Here is a 19970-nt window from a genome sequence, read left to right as displayed (position 1 = left end):
GCCATTCACATGGCTCATGGCCTAATTCCACAGGCCTCAAAGCCAGCAACTGTGGTTGAAACTTTCTTACTCCTTTGACTCACTCTTAACTCATCTGCCTCACCTCTCTGACATTCTTCCGCTTTTAAGGGCACATGTGATTCCTTGGGCCCACTGGGATAATCTCTCTGAGGGTCAGCTGAATTGCTAAATTAATTTCATGTTCATTAATTTCATGTTCTTTAATTTCATGTTCATTAATTTCAAAGTTCTTTCACAGAAGTAGCTAAGTGAGTTCGATTGACTAACCAGGTACAGATATCTTAGGGGAATATCTTTAGAATCCTTCCTACCACTGAATATTTAGGCCAATTAACATTAATGTGATTATTCAAGTGTTTGGATCTAGCACTATTTTTTTATTAGTTATTTTTGTTCCTCTGTTTTCCCTTTCCAGTCTTATTTTGTATTTAGGTATTTTTAGTACTGGTTCTTTGGTGATAATCTCTGCATTATTTTTTTAATGAATTCTCTAAGGATTACAGTGTATACAACTAATTTTTTCATAGTCTACTTAGAATAAGTATTGTATCACTTATAAAATGTAGAATCTTTCAAAACCTATATCTCTTCTGCACACCTGAACTTTATGTTAGAGTTATGTATTTTATTCACATACATAGAAAGCCTCACTACACTATATTATCTTTTTGCTAAAATAATCATAAGTATTTTATTTTATTTTATTTTTTAACTTTACAATATTGTATTGGTTTTGCCATATATCGAAATGAATCCGCCACAGGTATACATGTGTTCCCCATCCTGAACCCTCCTCCCTCCTCCCTCCCCATACCATCCCTCTGGGTCATCCCATTGCACCAGCCCCAAGCATCCAGTATCGTGCATTGAACCTGGACTGGCGACTCGTTTCATATGTGATATTATACATATTTCAATGCCATTCTCCCAAATCATCCCACCCTCTCCCTCTCCCACAGAGTCCAAAAGACTGTTCTATAAATAATCTATAAATAATAATAAGTATTTTAAGCAGTTTATGCAAAGAAAGTAGTTTTCTATGTTTACCTAGCTACTGACTTTTAATGTTGTTCTTCCTTCTTTCATAAAGATTACAGTTTTAATTTCTGATATTATTTTCCTTCTGTCTGGAAAACCTCCTGTAATGATTTTTACTGAGCAGGTATGATAATGACAAACTCTTACTTTTCTTTCATTTGGGAATCACATTATTATTTTGCCTTCTTTCCTGAAATATATTTTCACTGGATATAGAGCACGAGTTGGTAGATTTTTAAAAAAGAATTTTTTTCTCTCAGTGCTATAAAGATAATTATTTCTCTGTCTTCTAGTCACTACAGTTTCTGGTGGAAAATTATCAGGTATTTGAATTGTTCCTCTGTATGAAGTGTTTCATTTTTCTCTAGCTGCTTTCACTATCTAATCTTTGTCTTTTGTGTTCATTAGCTTGACTATCTTATGTTTGGGCATAGTTCTCTTTGAGTGTATCCTTCTGAAATTTGCTGAGCTTCTTGAATCTGCAAACTGATCTCTGTTACCAAATTTGGCAAGTTTTGGTCATTATTTCTTCAAATATTTTTTCCTGCCATATCTTTCTTTTCTCTTTATGAAATTCCAGTGACTTATATGGTAGACCTTTGGGTAGGTTTTTTTTTTTTTTTTTTTTACAGGTTCCTGAGGCTTTTCACCTTCTTCAATCTTTTTTTCTGTTTTTCAGATTGAGTAATTTCTACTGATCTATCTTGCACTTCCTCACTACTCTGATAGCAGGGCTTGCCCTTTGGGCAAAGTCACAGTGGTGAAAAACAAACAAAACTGGAAACTTACTCCCACACGAAGGGTTGTATCTCCAAGTTTTGACTCTTGTCCTTCATCCTCAGTTGTTTTTTTTGTATTTTTTTCAAATGGTTTTGATTTGTTTATTTTGTTGATAGGTAGTAAACATGGGTTACAGCAGGTTTACATTGCCCTGGCACATCAGAAGTATCATTTAGCATATATATCAACAACGAGGTCAGAGAGTAAGATGAAGCCCTTACTTCATCTTTTTCTGTATAAGCAGCTTGAGCTATACATATGAATAGTTAACCCTTTGGGGGAAGTAGGACTTTGGCAATTACTGAGAATCTATTATGCTCAATTATTAACTTCCAGGTATCAAAATCTCCCCTGTCAGATGATTCAGAGGCTGATTTGCCTCCCGTGGAACACCAGCACTGAGTGGCCTGTCGATTCTGAACTGGGTAGGTCTGATTTCTCACACTTGGAGCTGTGTTACCCTTCATGGGAAATGTTTTGTGTTAATAGCTTGCTAAAGTTACAGATTCCCAGCCAAAATATTCTTCCATGTTTGGCTCTGTGGGAACTCCTGATAGACAAAGAATTGTACCACTTAAAAAAATAGAAGTAGCATTTGTCTCTGGGATGAAATCCTTTTTCATAGAGTTTACATCTCTTGCTTTTAAACTAATCTGCTGTATTTTATTGGATACAGTAATGTGAATTTAGGGTGAGAAATGTTCCAGGAGGATACGGACTTATCTCTCTTATCAGTCATATGCCCTTTGGGCTTGTAAAACAAGAAAGAGCAAATGATTGCTAGATAATCCTTTTCCTAATAAAGAGGTATCAGCACTAAACCCAGTGATTGCTTTCCTTTTAAATAGAACTTTTTAATGCTAAAACTTCTCCCCCCCGAAATCAGACCTTTTGGGGGTGATACTTTTCTATGTGAGCTCACACACGTCATTCAAAATTGAGTATCTCATTAACTCTGTGAAATGTATTGGTAATAAAATCCCACATTCTCATAACTGTGTTTTTAGAATTAATCTTTCAACCTCCACAAAGTATTTTGAATGTCTGTGACACCAAATGTGAATTTACTGTGACGTGAACAAATTTTAAATTTTAATTTCTCATTTTTAGAGGTCCTTTCCAAGGCCCTAGTGGAAGTCATTACAATGCATTCATTATACATACTGTGTAAACTTCAAGCTCTCTTAAAACCTGGATCTGTTTTGTCAAAATTAGTCATTATTTATATAAAAGTGGATGTGCTACACATGATAGTTTTGGTGAGTAATTATCCTGAAGACTGTCTTTAAAATCTTGTTTTTGATACTCATGATTTTCTTAAACCACGTAATACCTACCAAGACTATCAATATATACAGGGTAAGAAGGCAAGAGAGGTAGAAATCAATTTCTAGCAGGAATTTATATGAACTATTGGGTGGCATATATCCCCCTTTGCTTTTAGATGCTGCTATGGTACCTGAGAGAACATTCTTGTGCAACAGAATTCTAGGAGCAGAGATTCATGGCTTTGAGCATTGACTTCTGAACTGCCTGCATTTTCTAAGAAAAGCCTTACAGCAGAAGAAAAGACATCATCCATGTGTTTCACAGGAAGATTGAATAACTGTTATCCCCTCACATTTCAAGTCCGTTGATGCTATTTCAAGATGTATCAAATGAAAGCATAGTGATAGGGTTCTTGTTATATGAATGTGTATTTACTATTAGTAGATTGTGTATTTAAAGTGAGTAAAAATAAAAGAGAAGCATTTAAAAGGTTTTGTTGTTTATGCATTGAATCTTGTTTGCTATCTATATAAATGTGTACATTTATTTGGAAGTGAGTTCAGTGGAGGTAGATGATCAAAACTAGGATCAATTGAAGAAAATGAAAAAAAAAAAAAAAAGATAAAAAAGATTTTGTTTCCTTTACCCAAACTTAATTATAAAACAAATTTAAAAATCTTGCTTGTTTCTATGCTTTAAGGAGAAAAGTAACTACTCTCTATGGATAGAAGTGTATCTTTGGTTTCTGTGATTATTGTTAATGTTTGATCAGTGTTATTATGGGAATTTTGGCCTCTGCTGATCTTCTAAGAACCACACTAAAGCAAATTTTGCAAAGAAACCATTATTTCTAATAACTTAGTGTGATTCTGGCATTGGACAGTCCTCTGTTTTGTAAGATTCTAGTGCTAATGTTCCTGTGTGTAGGAATGTGATTGAAATGAATGGTGAAGAAGAATTTCGTTAAGTTTATCTTGGAGCTGAGTACTGTGCTTCTCATTTGAAAAAAAACAGAGGTAACCATACAGAGTTTCAGGACTGAAACTTCGTTATACCAGTCGACTCAGGCTGATTACTCTTATCTGGCTCAGTGTCTATGAAACTCCCCAGTTGGAAATGCTTTAGGGAGGGAATGTCGACTGTGAGGACTTCTCTCTTGTCCCACTGATAGTTTGAAGGTGACATTAGACAGAACCTAGAGATGTTCCTCTCTCCTTGTTTCCTCAAATACTTAGGCCTTCCCCAAAACTTTTTATCAAGGTGCAAAATCATTTACCATCAGCGCATACATCTTTTCTAGTGCTCTGGTCCAAACTTTTAGGTGGTAATGTTAAACCAGTTGGACTGCAGGTTTTTGGTTTCTGGGTTGTAAGTCATGCTCTGCATTTAGAGAATGGTTTTTAAGGGGACCAGAATTTGTGTGGACACTTTTTTTTTGCCTTAACCTATTAACAACATATTGTTTTTTTCCAAAAAGCATTGGCTAGAATGCCTCCCAAATTTAACTAGCACTTTTCTCTATTACTCTAAAGAGCTTAATATTGAAATTCTGACCTTAGACACTTGGGCTTCAAAAGAATAGGACATTTCAGAGGAGGCAAAATAAGAGGCTCCAATGTGGAGTCTATTGGTAGTTCAGCTAAAATTTGGTCTTGATTCTGAGGTTCTATCTTTAACCTCTGATCAAGTATTTGACTAGATTGTTATGGCTAACATGCTGAAGAAAATTTGTGTATAAGTACATTAAAATATTATTTTATTTTTACTTTTAAAAATATTGCCAAGAGACTCTACAGCATGGAAAGCAGATGATACTTAAAAAGCCAAGTGTTTCGCTAGTTTATTTCTATGTTATTTTAATTTATAGATCAGTGTGAAAATATCATCTCAGTGTCTAAGGATCTAAGATCAATAACCTTCTCATTTCTATATTTGCTTTTGGGCATTTTTTTGTTTATTAAAACATATTGTGAACTTCAGAGTTAAGGAACTAAAAATGATTTACTGTAAGTCCAGGTTGAGACTTGAGGATCTTATCTGGTTAGAACTTGCAGAACTACTTGAAAAAGAAGATTTTGCAAATTGGGGCCATAGATACTGAACCAAAATAATCCCTCTTTTCAGTTTGAGGTTACTTTTAACTTTTTCTCACCTACAAGGATATGATTAAGCCACTTACTAATAGAAAATATATGTATGTACTGGTGGGGGAAATGGGCTTGCTGTGTGTATGTATGTTTTAAAATTAATAAATATTATATCTTACTGAGCTCCATATATGGTTTTTGCTTGATTTTTATTTGCGACCATGAATAATGCATGCAGCACTGTATAGTTTTAACAGATAAGTTTGAAATAATCCATTAATTTTCTTTTCAAAATTTAGGAAATGGATAGCAAGTTAATTTTCTTGTACAGCCAGTGATACAAGCAGCCTGGCCCTGTCTTGTCCTTTACTTGTCTTGTAAAGACGACCTGGTAAAAACTGTGACAAACTCAATCTTAGAAGCTGGTTCTCTTGATTGAGAATACCTTGCTTGGTAAGAGAGAATGCCTTGCTTGGTTAGGATAGCTAACATCCTATAGAAATGGGGACACAGAAGATGTGTTTTCTCTTGTGACTCTCATCATTGGTTCCTTCACTTTAGTTTTGCTACAAGGCTGAATCTATAGTAAATTGTGTGTTACACTAGGTGGGAAAATGTACTTGACTTGTTTGCTAAGCCCTGCTTCCTATAACCGAACCATTGGCAGGAATTAGAGACCTCGGCATCACTGCTTTTCAGGTTTTAAGGCTGGTCCTAGAAAATTCGACTAAATGAATTTTTTCCCATTGTTTTGTGTTGTGTTTTAGCATTAGAAATGAACCCTTAACACTCCTCCATGTGAATGAAAAAGTATGTTCTCACATTATGTTTTAAAAGGTCTTATTTTCTCTCTTTGTAGCTTCAGACATGAAGTAACTCGAAAGTGTAATTACCATGTTGTTGTTTAGTCACTAAGTGGTCTCTGACTCTTTTGCCTCCCCGTGGGCTGTAGCCTTCCAGACTCCTCTGTCCATGGGACTTCCCAGACAAGAATACTGGAGTGGGTTGCCATTTCCTTCTCCAGGGGATCTTCTTGACCCAGGGATAGAACCCAAGTCTCCTGCATTAGCAAGCGAATTCTTTACCACTGAGCCACCAGAAAAGCTCATAATTATGATAAAGCTTATCTGTTTCTTAACATGTCTTTCTGAGAAGTACCTTACCACAAATCACTTGTCATCACTTGTAAGTAACTTGTGATTTAGAGCTTTGTGTTTGTAGATATTTTTGGATATTATTATTGTGGATATTTGTGATGTTATTATATACTGAGAAACTGAAAACAAAACAAAAACTCACCGACAAAATGTTGTTTTCCTTTGCTTTCAGTGAAATTTTATTTCCCTCCATTGCATAGCCTTATTTAATCCCTTCATGTTCTACTTTGGCGTGTAGGATCATCTCCTGTAGAAGTGAGGAAGGCTCTAGCCAAATTTTGGAAACTGTGTTATTGGTTAACATGAATTAAATGAGGAGTCAGGAAAGTGAAACCAAAATATTTCAATTCAGCATGTTTTCTTCTCCTTACATTAGGGAAGGATCTCCAATCTGTCAAGAGAACAGGTTTTTTTGTATCAGTTTATCTCCATTTAGCTATCTTCATGCTTCTAGAGCTTCTCCAGTGGCTCAGTGGTAAAGAATCCTCCTGTCAGTGCAAGAGACACAAGAGACACAGGTTTGATCCCTAGGTCAAGAGATCCCCTAGAAGAGGGAATGGTAACCCACTCCAGTATTCTTGTCTGGAGAATTCCACAGACAGAGGAACTTGGAGGGTTACAGTCCTTAGGGTTGTAAACAGTTGGACATGACTAAAGTGACTGAACACACACGCATGTGCCTCTAAATTTGGAAAACGACCTCCATTAACTGCTGCTTGAATTGAAAACAGTCCTTCTGTCCCACAACAATGTCTCCACTGGTTACTTCTCTCCTGAACCCCAAACTGTTTGGTGTTGTTTCAGGGGTTCTGACGAGGTCTGGTACTATAGTCCTTTATGTCTCAGCACAAGAAAGAATTCAGTGAGAGAAAAGTGGTAGATAAGTGATTTATTACAATAGGACGCTTCTGAGGCTTACAAGTGGGTGGGCAAGAAATGCTGCATACCGAGAACTTACTGGGCTACAATTTTACAGTCAAAGGAAAAGTGGGGAGGGGGAGAAGAACTTCCTTGTCTCTCTTGACTAGACTCTGTGCTTCTATCATCAGTTCCTTCTCCAGGTTGAGCAGGGGAATTTTCTTGTCCCTACGTGGTTCATCTAGGTCCACAAATTATTGTTGTTTCTTATGTGTGCAGAGAGCATGTCCTAGGGATCATTAACTTACTGAGTTTATTGGGCAAGTGGTGGGCCTCATGCCACCCTTGTTTTATTGCTTTGGGGCATGTCTCGTGCTTCTGTTACATGGTTTTGTTGCTAAGAAAGCCTGCTTGGTTTTATGGTTAGGCAAACTTGCTTTCTTGAGCTATCATTAACTTACAGGGATTTTCCATATTTTTCCTACTTACACTCCCCTAGTAAGATTAACTAATCACTTACATTGTCCCTTTACTCTGTCCCTGTCAAACCTACAATTAGTCTCCTTCCTTTGATGATCAGTCCATTTGCTTACACACATACCTACCTGTCTGTCTCCTCCGCTATATATTTTTCAAATAGAAAAGCTGTTTGTTGAGTTACTTCTAGACCCTCCGGGAGAGTCAGGGCCAGATTCTGAAAGCACACAGACGGGCGAGGTCAATACCCAGAGTTGCCGCCGCCGCCAAAATGTCTGTGTCTTTAAAGATTGCGAACCACATCTTTTTTATAACCTCTTTCTGTTCCAAACCATCTAGCTCTGTGATTTTTATCTGACAATAGGAATAGAAGCCCTATGAAGGTAGGAATGTTAGTCATGGTTTACAGGCAAAGTATAGGCTTCAAAAGCTTAAGAAATTTATCATGTCACTCAATTAATAAATGATAGAACTGTGGGTGTTTGTTGAGAAGACTCTTGAGAGTCCCTTGGACTGCAAAGAGTTCAAACCAGTCAATCCTTAAGGAAATCAACCCTAATAGTCATTGGAAGGACTGATGCTGAAGCTGAAGCTCCAATACTTTGGCCACCTGATGTGAAGAACCAACTCATTGGAAAAGACCCTGATGCTGGGAAAGATTGAGGGCAGGAGGAGAAGGGGGTGACAGAGGATGAGATGGTTGGATGGCATCACCAACTCTGAGGACATGAGTTTGAGCAAACTCTGGGAGATAGTGGACAGGGAAGTCTGGCTTGCTGCAGTTCATGGAGTTGTAAAGAATTGGACATGACTGAGCGACTGAACAACAACATGATTACTTAGATCTGGAATCAATAAAAAAAAATATATATGTATTTTGTTTAGATAATATGAACTTTTGGAGCTTAGACTCCTGGAGCTACAAGTAACCTCATCCATTTACAGAGGAGGAAGCATGTTTCTCCAGCCGTAAACAAAACTTCACATTAATTAAATTAGATTTGGATACTGCTCACCTTGAATCAAACATTGTAGCCAGGGGAATGGTGTGCACTGCTTGGCTTGGGTCTCTGTTAAATTTCTTTGAATTAATGAAAGAGCAAAAGGAAACGGGATTATACTGATGGGTCTAGGTTAATGACCACCTGGCTTCCACCCAGCTGGAGGCAAACAAGGAATGGATGCTGGAGAAACAGTCGCAGTGCTCACCAGGGATATTTTGAAAATGCAAAAGGTATGCTTCCTCTTAGATTTTGATCGATTCTGACATATTGTCCTCCAGAAATGCCGTGCCAATTTACATTCCCAGCAACAGTGTATAAGAACGTACCTCCCTACAACTGGACCATATTAGAAAATACTACTAATAGTTTCCATGGGGCTTCTCTGGTGGTCCAGTGGTTAAGAATCTGCCTGCTGATGCAAGTGCCTAGAATGTGAACTCAAGTGGGCCTTAGTACGCATCACTATGAACAAAGCTAGTGGAGGTGATGGAATTCCTGTTGAACTATTTCAAATCCTAAAAGATGATGCTGTGAAAGTGCTGCACTCAATATGCTGGCAAATTTGGAAAACTCAGCAGTGGCCACAGGACTGGAAAAGGTCAGTTTTCATTCCAATCCCAAAGAAAGGCAGAATGCTCAAACTACCACACAACTGCACTCATCTCACACTCTAGTAAAGTAATCCTGAAAATTCTCCAAGCCAGGCTTCAACAATATGTGAACCATGAACTTCCAGATGTTCAAGCTGGATTTAGAAAAGGCAGAGGAACCAGAGATCAAATTGCCAACATCTGCTGGATCATTGAAAAAGCAAGAGAGTTCCAGAAAAACATCTATTTCTGCTTTATTGACTATGCCAAAGCCTTTGACTGTGTGGATAACAACAAACTGGAAAATTCTGAAAGAGATGGGAATACCAGACCGCCTGACCTGCCTCTTGAGAAATCTGTATGCAGGTCAGGAAGCAACAGTTAGAACCAGACATGGAACAACAGTTCCAAATCGGGAAAGGAGTCCGTCAAGGCTGTATATTGTCACCCTGCTTATTCAACTTATATTCAAAGTACATCATGAGAAACGCTGGGCTGGAGGAAGCACAAGCTGGAATCAAGATTGCTGGGAGAAATATCACTAACCTCAGATATGCAGATGACACCACCGTTATGTCAGAAAGTGAAGAAGAACTGAAAAGCCTCTTGATGAAAGTGAAAGAGGAGAGTGAAAAAGTTGGCTTAAAGCTCAACATTCAGAAAACGAAGATCATGGCATCCAATTGCATCACTTCATGGCGAATAGATGGGGAAACAGTGGAAACAGTGGCTGACTTTGTTTTCTTGGGCTCCAAAATCACCGCAGATGGTGACTGCAGTCATGAAACTAAAAGATCCTTACTCCTTGGAAGGAAAGTTATGACCAACCTAGACAGTGTATTAAAAAGCAGAGACATTACTTTGCCAACAAAGATCCGTCTAGTCAAAGCTATGGTTTTTCCAATAGTCATGTATGGATGTGAGAGTTGGATTATAAGGAAAGCTGAGCACCAAAAAATTGATGCTTTTGAACTGTGGTGTTGGAGAAGACTTTTCAGAGTCCCTTGGACTGCAAGGAGATCCAACCAGTCCATCCTAAAGGAGATCAGTCCTGAGTGTTCATTGGAAGGACTGATGTTGAAGCTGAAACTCCAATAGTTTGGCCACATCGTGCGAAGAACTGACTCATTCGAAAAGACCCTGATGCTGGGAAAGATTGAAGGCAGGAGAAGGGGATGACAGAAGATGAGATGGTTGGATGGCATCACCAAGTCAATGGGCATGAGTTTGGGTAAGCTCCGGGAATTGGTGATGGACACGAGGCCTGGCGTGCTGCAGTCCATGGGGTCGCAAAGAGTTGGACATGACTGAATGACTGGACTGGACTGAACTGGGAAGATCCCACATGCATTGGAGCAGCTAAGCCCATGCACCACAACTACTGAGCCTGTGCTCTAGAGCCCATGTGCCCAGAGCTTGTGCTCCGCAAGAAGACAAGCCACTACAATGAGAAGCCCATGCTTCACAGTGAAGAGTAGCCCCTACTCGCTGCAACTAGAGAAAGCCCTCACTCTATACGAATACCCAGCACAGACAAAAATAAAAATAAATGAGTAAATCTTAGAAAAATTTACCATGGGGACCAAACTGGGTGAAAGTTCAGTTCAGTTCAGTCGCTCAGTCGTGTCCGACTCTTCGTGACCCCAAGGACCACAGCACGCCAGGCCTCCCTGTCCATCACCAGCTCCCGGGGTCTACTCAAACTCATGACCATTTAGTTGATGATGCCATCCAACCATCTCATACTCTGTTGTCCCCTTCTCCTCCTGCCTTCAATCTTTCCCAGAATCAGGGTCTTTTCAAATGAGTCAGCTCTTCGCATCACGTGGCCAAAGTATTGAAGTTACTATGCTTTAGTTAATGAAAGATATTAAAGGTCTTAAGAAAAACTGAAGCAGATTTCAGCTCTACTATTGGAGATTTTCCTTTGTAGGTATGTTTCCCACCTCCTGAAAACAAAGGCAAACACCAGATTCAGATAACATAGTTTGGTACAAAGTATATTGTAGATCAAAAATTATTTTAAACTGGGAAATACAATGCAGCCTGGAGAATGTATTTTTTTAATTAATTTTTTTATTGAAGGATAATTGATTTACAGAATTTTGTTGTTTTCTGTCAAACCTCAACATGAATCAGTCATTGGTATACATATATCCCTTCCCTTTTGAAACTTCCTCCCACCTCCCTCCCCATCTTACCCCTCTAGGTTGATAAAGAGCCCCTGTTTGAGTTTCCTGAGCCATATAGCAAATTCCTGTTGGCTATCTATTTTACATATGGTAATGTAAGTTTCCATGTTACTCTTTCCATACATTTCACCCTCTCCTCCCCTCTCCCATGTTCCTAAGTCTATTCTCTATGTCTGTTTCTCCATTTCTGCCCTGTAAATAAATTCTTCAGAACCATTTTTCTAGATTCTGTATATGTATGTTAGAATATGATATGTATCTTTCTCTCTCTGACTCACTTCACTCTGTATAATAGGTTCTAGGTTCATCCACCTCATCAGAACTGACTCAAATGCATTTATCTTTATGGCTGAGTAATACTCCATTGTGTATATGTACCACAACTTCTTTATCCATTCATCTGTCGATGGGCATCTAGGTTGCTTCCATGTTCTAGCTGTTGTACATAGTGTTGCAATGAACAATGGGATACATGTGTCTTTCAGCCCTGGTTTCTTCAGGTTTCCTTCTATGCCTAGAAGTGGGATTGCTGGGTCATATGGTGTTTTTATTCCTAGTTTTTAAGGAATCTCCATACCATCTTCCATAGTGGTTGTATCAATTTACATTCCCACCAACGGTGCAAGAGCATTCCCTTCTCTCCACACCCTCTCCAGCATTTGTTGTTTGTAGACTTTTTGATGATGGCGATTCTGACCAGTGTGAGGTGATATCTCATTGTGGTTTTGACTTGCATTTCTCTAATAATGAGTGATGTTGAGCATCTTTTCATGTGTTTTTAGCCATCTGTATGTCTTCTTTGGAGAAATGTCTGTTTAGGTCTTTCCCCCACTTTTTGATTGGGTTGTTTGTTTTTCTGGTATTGAGTTGTATGAGCTGCTTGTATATTTTGGAAGTTAATCCTTTGTCAGTTGTTTCATTTGCTCTTATTTTCTCCCATTCTGAGGGTTGTCACCTTGCTTATAGTTTCCTTGCTTATGGTTGCTTATCGTGCAAAAGCTTTTAAGTTTAATCAGGTCCCACTTGTTTACTTTTGTTTTTATTTCTGTTACTCTAGGAGGTGGGTCATAGAGGATCTTGCTTTGATTTATGTCATCATGTGTTCTGCCTATGTTTAATTATACTTGTCATCCCAGGTAAGGTGGTCAGATCTCAGATCCCCTTTCTTCTGTTGAGTCTTGGGAGAAAATAAGTTAATGAGAGAGAGGCATTTTTCCCTTTTAGGGTAGAGGAATGAAGAAGTCAGTGCTGCCTGGATGGCTGGAAGTTATTTAAGGAGAGTTATGAAAGTTCTGAGCTCGGGAGTTTTTGTAGTTGACATTACATCCACTTCGCTATGGTGACCCCTACTCCTTTGGCTCCGCCCATGGCTGCCCAGTGCTGCCAAGCATGATCCAGGAGGTGGCAGTAAAACCCCGTTCACTGTAAGCGATTTTCGTCCTAAGGGGAAAAGTGCTAAAACCTGTGATGAGTTTCACTTGAGGGGTATTATCTACCCTTTTGTCCATGCCATAAATGGTCTTCTTTCCCCATTTTTAAGGGCCCAGTGTTGAGGATTGCTTAATCTATTTGATTTGGCAAACAGAGAAGACGGCAGCAGAGAATGAGACAAGTAGATAGCATCACTGACTAAATGGACATGAACCTGAGCAAACTCCAGGAGATAGTGGAGGACAGGAAGCCTGGTGTGCTTCAGTCCATGGGGTCGCAAAGAGTCGGACACGACTTAGCATCTGAGCACGAGGGGCTCTAAGAAGCATAGAGGGAGCCGAAGAGACCCAAGGTATGTGGACTTTGTCTCTGATTGGATCAGGTTCTCCCCTAAGGTCAGCAAGTTGCTGGTGATTCAGAGGTCAGTGAGGCAGAAGCAGGGGCTGGAGGAGAGCTCTGCTGGTGGGAGCATTCCTGTGGGGAGGAGGAGCTGTGGATTTCACTGAGAAGCCTGAGTAAAAGAAAAGAATTTGGAAAATTATGAAAGTAAATTTGCCTCACAATGATGAAAGGTGAGCAGAAGGGTAAAGGCAGAGTGGCAGGAGGCGGATCAGCCCACTTCGAAGAATGCTAATCCCAAAAGAGTGCTGAACATCTTTGGAATGAATTGGAAATACAGTTTCCAAGTGTGATTTACAAGTAGCCAAATGTAAGCTGATGCTCACAATGAATGAAAATTGGAGGATTAGTCTGCACTGGCACTGGTAAGGATGTGGAGAAAAGGGAGCCCTTGTAAACTGCTGTTGGAAATGTAAATTGGTGCAGCTGCTACAGAAAACAGTATGGAGGTTTCTCAAAAATCTAAAAATAGAACTACCATACACTGGCAATTCCACTCTTGGGTATGTATCTGGGGAGAAAAAGCAAACCAAAAACATGAAAAAAATACATGCGCCTTAATGTTCACAGCAGCATTATTTACAGTTGCCAAAATATGAAAGCAGCCTAAGTGTCCATCAACAGATGAAGAATAAAGAAGATGTGGTACATATGTACGTGCTAGGTCGCTTCCTCATGTCTGACTCTTTGCGACCCTGTGGACTGTAGCCCACCAGGCTCCTCTGTCCATGGATTCTCCAGGCAGGAATACTGGAGTGCATTGCTGTGCCTCCTCCAGGGGATCTTCCCGACCCAGGGGTTGAACCTGCATCTAAGTCCACCTGCATTGGCAGAGGAGTTCTTTACCACTAGCACCAGCTGGGAAGCCCCCAGTACATATATATTCAGCCCCTCAAAAAAGAATGAAATTTTACCATTTGTAGCAACACTGTTGAACTTGGAGGGCATTATGTGAAGTGAAGTAAGTCAAACAGAGAAAGAAAACTACTGTATTATATCACTACTACTACTACTACTAAGTCGCTTCAGTCGTGTCTGACTCTGTGCGACCCCATAGACAGCAGCCCACCAGGCTCCCCCATCCCTGGGATTCTCCAGGCAAGAATACTGGAGTGGGTTGCCATTTCCTTCTCCAATATTATATCACTAACATGTGGAATTTCACTAACATGTAGAATTTTAAAAAGACAACAAACCAGTGACTATAACAAAAAGATTCACAGATATAGAGAATAAACTAATGGTTACCAGTGGGGAGAGGGAAGGGAGGAAAGGTAATATAGGCATAGGGAGTAGGAGCTACAAGCTATTAGGTATAAAATAAGCTACAAGGATACATTGTACAACATGGGGAATAGAACCAATTTTTTTTTTAATGTATTTATTTATTTTTTGGCTGCTCTGGGTCTTTGTTACTGCATGCCCGCTTTCTCTAGCTGTGGTGAGAGGGGCTTTGCTTGTTGCAGAGCCTGGGCTCTAGGGTGCTCAGACTCAGTAGTTGTGGCTCATGGGCTTAGTTGCTCTGCAGTATGTGGAATCTTCCTGGAGCAGGGATCAAACTCGTGTGCCCTTTAGCACCAAGCAGATTCTTTTTTTTTTTTTTTTTTAAATTATGGCTGCATAGGGTGTCAGTTGCGGCACGCAGGATCTTCATTGCATCATGCAGGATCTTTGCTCCATGGCATGTGGGATCTTAGTTCCCTGACCAGGGATTGACCTTGTGTCCCCTAAATTGCAGGGTGGATTCTTAACCACTGGACCACCAGGGAAGTCCCAGCAAGCAGATTTTTAACCACTGAACCACCAAGGAAGTCCTAGCCAATATTTTATAACTATGGAGTATAACTGATCACTTCATGGGAATTAGATGGGGAAACAGTGGAAACAGTGTCAGACTTTATTTTTTGGGGGCTCCAAAATCACTTCAGATGGTGATTGCAGCCATGAAATTAAAAGACGCTTACTTCTTGAAAGGAAAGTTATGACCAACCTAGATAGCATATTGAAAAGCAGAGACATTACTTTGCCAACAAAGGTCTGTCTAGTCAAGGCTATGGTTTTTCCAGTGGTCATGTATGGATGTGAGAGTTGGACTGTGAAGAAAGCTCAGCACTGAAGAATTGATGCTTTTGAACTGTGGTGTTGGAGAAGACTCTTGAGAGTCCCTTGGACTGCAAGGAGATCCAACCAATCCATTCTAAAGGAGATCTGGAAGGACTGATGCTAAAGCTGAAACTCTAATACTTTGGCCACCTCATGCGAAGAGTTGACTCATTGGAAAAGACTCTGATGCTGGGAGGGATTGGGGGCAGGAGGAGAAGGGGACGACAGAGGATGAGATGGCTGGATGGCATCACCGACTCGATGGACATGAGTTTGGATGAACTCCGGGAGTTGGTGATGGACAGGGAGGTCTGGCGTGCTGCGATTCATGGGGTCGCAAAGAGTCGGACACGACTGAGCGACTGAACTGAACTGAACCGATAACCTTTAAAATTGTGAATCACTGTATTATACATCTGTAACTTATATAATATTGTACATCAACTATACTTCAATTTTTAAGAAAGTACCTAAGCATTGTAACCCTTGTTTTCTTTAGAGTTGGAAGCAGCTCTCTCTAGATTATGCAGCTCTCCTGAAAGTTTGTAATTACTGCTATCAAAATTGGATATCTCCTGTTATGGGCTGAACTCATCCCCTTCAAATTCCTATGTTGAAGCCTTGTCCACTGGATTTCAGAATGTGATATATTTGGAGACAGTACCTTAAAAAGGTGATGGAAGTTAAAATGAGGCCATTATGGTGGGTCCAAATCCAATTTGATTGATGTCCTTACTAAGAGAGTATGTGGATACACAAGAGAGACAGCAGAGGCACACAGGCGCAGGGAAAAGGCCATGTGAGAAGGCAGCTAGTGTGTGACCATCTGCAAACCAAGGAGAGAGTCCTTTGAGCGAACCCATCCTGCTGACGCCTTGATCCTGGACCATCAGCCTCTAGAACTCAGAGAAAATAAGTCTCTATTATTTAAGCCACCCAGCCTTTATAAAGGCAACGCAAGCAAGCTAGTACACTTCTTCAAATAATTTTTGAAATGCCATAAGGTAACATTTACAAAAGAAGTTGGCTCTTAGTTTTTCATTTTAAATCAGTAATTTAGCTAATCCCAGTGTTGGAATGTGCCACAGCCCAATCACTCAGACCCAAACTTCCTTCCTGGTTTGAATGTCCCTTGCTGACACCTGCTGCCCACAAATCCCCAGAACACACCCCCCACCCGTGATGAAACCATGTATGAGAGTGCTGCCGCCTTCTGACTTCCCTAAAGTAGTTGCTTTTATTTTCCAGAGAAGGAGTAAGTTCTGTGCAGAGAAGAAGTTCTGGATAGAAGGGCCCCCTTCCTAAAACCGTGTGATACTTTGTCACATTGATCCCAAAGCAGCTCTGCTCTTTTCAGAGGCTCCTAAAGGCTTCTTTCTTTCTTTTTTTTTTTTTTTTGGCCTTGGCTCTGCGTTATTGACCTCAGAGCAGCACCCTTTGGATGCAGTTAAAAAACCAAACATACACAATGAGATTGGAACTGGATTTAGGCTGATGCCACCTGACACCAGGAAAATTTCCGCAATCAAGGTAGATTTATATAAAATGCTAGGGGAGAAAAATGAGGCAATCTGGTGCCGAGTCCATGAGTAGCCAACTGGCAGAAGAGCAGTCAGTAAAGGAGTGGACAGGTCATGCCTCTTCCTTGTAAGTACGATTGCAAACCGCACTGCAGTGGGTGAGCGGCAGGATGAGTTTCTCATCAACTATTTCCCGTACAAGTGTTGTCTCTTGTCCATTCCAATTCTGCACGTGGACAAATTTGCCTCCATCCAGCATCACGATGGACTTGACTTTCCTGTCATCTGCTGTTGTCTCATTGAAATTCACTCCCAGCTCGAAGCTAACCTCCCTATTCTGGAAGACGCTTTGTGTTTTTATGGTGATTGTGTCCACATTCACTTCGATGACTGTGATAGGCTTGGTAATATTGGCCGCCTGTTTGGTAGCAAAACCCACACCAAGAGACTTCATGTAGTCATCGAAATTCCTGCTATCCACTAACTTCCAGGTACCCATGAAGGTGTCCACTGTGGTGAGGCTGGGCTAGGCTGGGAAAGAGAAGACAGAGAATGTGTGCAAGGATTCTGGGACCCTGTTTCTTTTTTTAAAAAAATTATTTAAAAATTTACTTTTGGCTACGCTGGGTCTTTGTTGCTGCACAGACTTTCCACTAGTTGTAGCCAGCAGGGGCTGCTGTCTAGCTGTGGTGTGAGGGCTTCTCATTGCCGTGGCTTCTCTTGTTGGGGAGCATGGGCTCTCTGCTCACAGACTTCAGTAGTTGTAGCATGTGGGCTCAGTAATTGTGTCCTGGGCTCTGGAGCACAGGGGCTTAGTTACTCTACAACATGTGGGATCTTCCTGGACCAGGGGTCGGAGCCCCATCGTCTCCTGCATTGGCAGGAGGATTCTTTGCCACTGCATCACCAAGGAAGACCTTAAAGTTTCTTTTAAAGACATTGGCAGGGGCCCTTCCCTGGCATCCAGGCACAGGTTTGATCCCTGGTTGGGGAACCAAGATCCCACATGCCACGCTGAGTAACCAAAAAAAAAAAAAAGACATTTTGATCATCATCTGGTGCTCATCACCCAGCTCCAGTTCAATCCAGGTGGTGGTTGTAGAAGGACATGCCATCTTATATCTTTTATTTCTCCCTTTGAGACCCCAACCTCCAACTGAATTCCCTCTCCTTACCCAATTAAAAACTGTCTTCCCCAGATACCAGTGAACATGAGTTTCAGCTGAACCAGTCTAGATGCCCCATAACTCTTATAATCAACATATGAATCACTACAAGGTCGGTCATACTGTGGGCTGTAGGAATAGAATTTTACGTTTAACTTAGCTTCAAGGCAAGAATAAATACATGGTTAATTTTCTGTGAATTTACTCATCTGTGATGAGTAACTATGTACATGATACAACAGAATTAGTTTTTACCATACAGAGCAGCAAACAAGATCTTTTAAGCACCTACTTTTACAGTTTCAGTTTCAAAAGAACACACCCAAACATCTTTCCCCATATGGGCGTGACTACCACTCTTTAAATTCTAGTAATTGTATCATGCCCAGATCAGACCAGATCAGTTGCTCAGTCGTGTCCAACTCTTTGCAGCCCCATGAATCGCAGCATGCAAGGCCTTCCTGTCCATCACCAACTCCCGGAGTTCACTGAGACTCACGTGCATTGAGTCAGTGATGCCATCCAGCCATCTCATCCTCTGTCGTCCCCTTCTCCTCTTGCCCAAGTCACTAGTTAAAAATTGGACATCATGCTGACATATTTTTAAACATTAAAAAAAAACAAAAACAAAAACTCAGAAGACAGAAAAATTCCAAGGGCAGAAAGTGTTGGGATATAAATTTTTTTTAAATAAAATTTAAGGACAAGAGGGATATGATAAAAAGCTACTGGTATTACCAACTCCACCGTGTCCGACTCTTTGCAACCCCATGGACAGTAGCCTGTACCAGGCTCCTCTGTCCATGGGATTTTCTAGGCAAGAGTACTAGAGTGGGTTGCCATTTCCTTCTCCAGGGAATCTTCCTGACCCAGGGATCAAACCCAGGTCTCCCGAATTGATAGACGGATGCTTTACCGTCTGAACCACCAGGGAAGGCCCACATTACCAACTCAGGGCACAGTTCAGGAACAAGTATGAATTATCATACAGGGTTTTCAGATCTTTCCCTGAATTTTTACTGATTGTATCTTGTAAAAGTCCACCCTTTTCTCTCCCACCCCAGGTTTTGCTCTTAATTCCCAAACTGATTTTAGCTAATAGATTCTACTCTACTACTGGATTATTTAAAAAGCATAAAGAAACCTTGGACTGAAGATACAACAAATTATCTAACCTTAGTAAGAGTACATGGATTCTGTTTGCTACCAAACATTATAGTCATTTTACAGTGACCACAAAAGACTGTTTGCTTCTTGTTACAATGACTATGAAAAGATACAGTAAGCAGAGGTTTTGTTTTCTTCATACTGACCACAAACACAATAAAACCAAAAGATGTGTTCACTTGGCAGAACTCAACATAAAATTCCTTTAAAATTACTGCATTTCCACTTTGCTCAGAGTTTTTAATCACAAAATATCTCAGTGAACAAAAATATGAGTTACATCTCATCTTGAGTGTACACCAGAATCTTAGGTACTTTTAAAGTCCACGTAGGCGTAGCCCCTCCCACAAGTCAAGTGCGCCTTCTTGGGGGGAGGAGGGGTAGCAGGGACAGCCTAGCCTGCAGGGCACTGTCCTCCCCAAATGACTGTGACCACTTTCAGTGCAGTCATTGCACTGAATGCAGGATATTTCCCCCAAGATCTTCTTTTTAATCTTCCTTCTTTTTGTACCCGCTCCCCAGTCTCAACTGTCATCTCCCTCATGTTTCCTGAGACCTTAAACAGGCCAGTTCCTCCCCGACAACTAAACCCCTATTGCTAGGTCCTGTGTTGTTTTTAATAATGTCTTTTTAATTTCATTTTGAAATAATTTCAAGCTACAGAAGAGTTGCAAGAATGATATAAAGAACTGCCATATGCCTTTCCTCCAA

The 19970-nt window shown here is 40.4% G+C and overlaps 1 protein-coding gene and 1 pseudogene across 3 annotated transcripts in view; one reads left to right on the top strand and one right to left on the bottom strand.

Moving 5' to 3' along the window:
* CDKL2 (cyclin dependent kinase like 2) overlaps positions 1 to 5385 on the top strand; it is a 46053-nt gene extending 40668 nt beyond the window's left edge. For 2 of the 3 annotated variants that reach the window (XM_019962934.2, XM_070791594.1), the window contains 2 exons: positions 2176 to 2264; positions 3284 to 5385. In XM_019962934.2, coding sequence (XP_019818493.2) covers positions 2176 to 2241 — 66 coding nt within the window. In that variant the 3' untranslated portion in view covers positions 2242 to 2264; positions 3284 to 5385. Of the gene's footprint in view, positions 1 to 2175; positions 2265 to 2949; positions 3099 to 3283 lie in introns of all 3 variants that reach the window. The other variant, XR_011567230.1, reaches the window with a different exon arrangement.
* An 11584-nt stretch (positions 5386 to 16969) lies between these two features.
* Positions 16970 to 18432, bottom strand: LOC139183498 (fatty acid-binding protein, heart pseudogene; annotated as a pseudogene).
* Between the last annotated feature and the right edge of the window lie 1538 nt (positions 18433 to 19970).

This window comes from Bos indicus, chromosome 6 (genome assembly GCF_029378745.1).
Source record: "Bos indicus isolate NIAB-ARS_2022 breed Sahiwal x Tharparkar chromosome 6, NIAB-ARS_B.indTharparkar_mat_pri_1.0, whole genome shotgun sequence".
Classification (NCBI taxonomy): Eukaryota; Metazoa; Chordata; class Mammalia; order Artiodactyla; family Bovidae; genus Bos; species Bos indicus.
The sequence above is the reverse complement of the archived record's forward strand: the minus strand, read 5'-3'. Positions and strand labels throughout refer to the sequence as shown.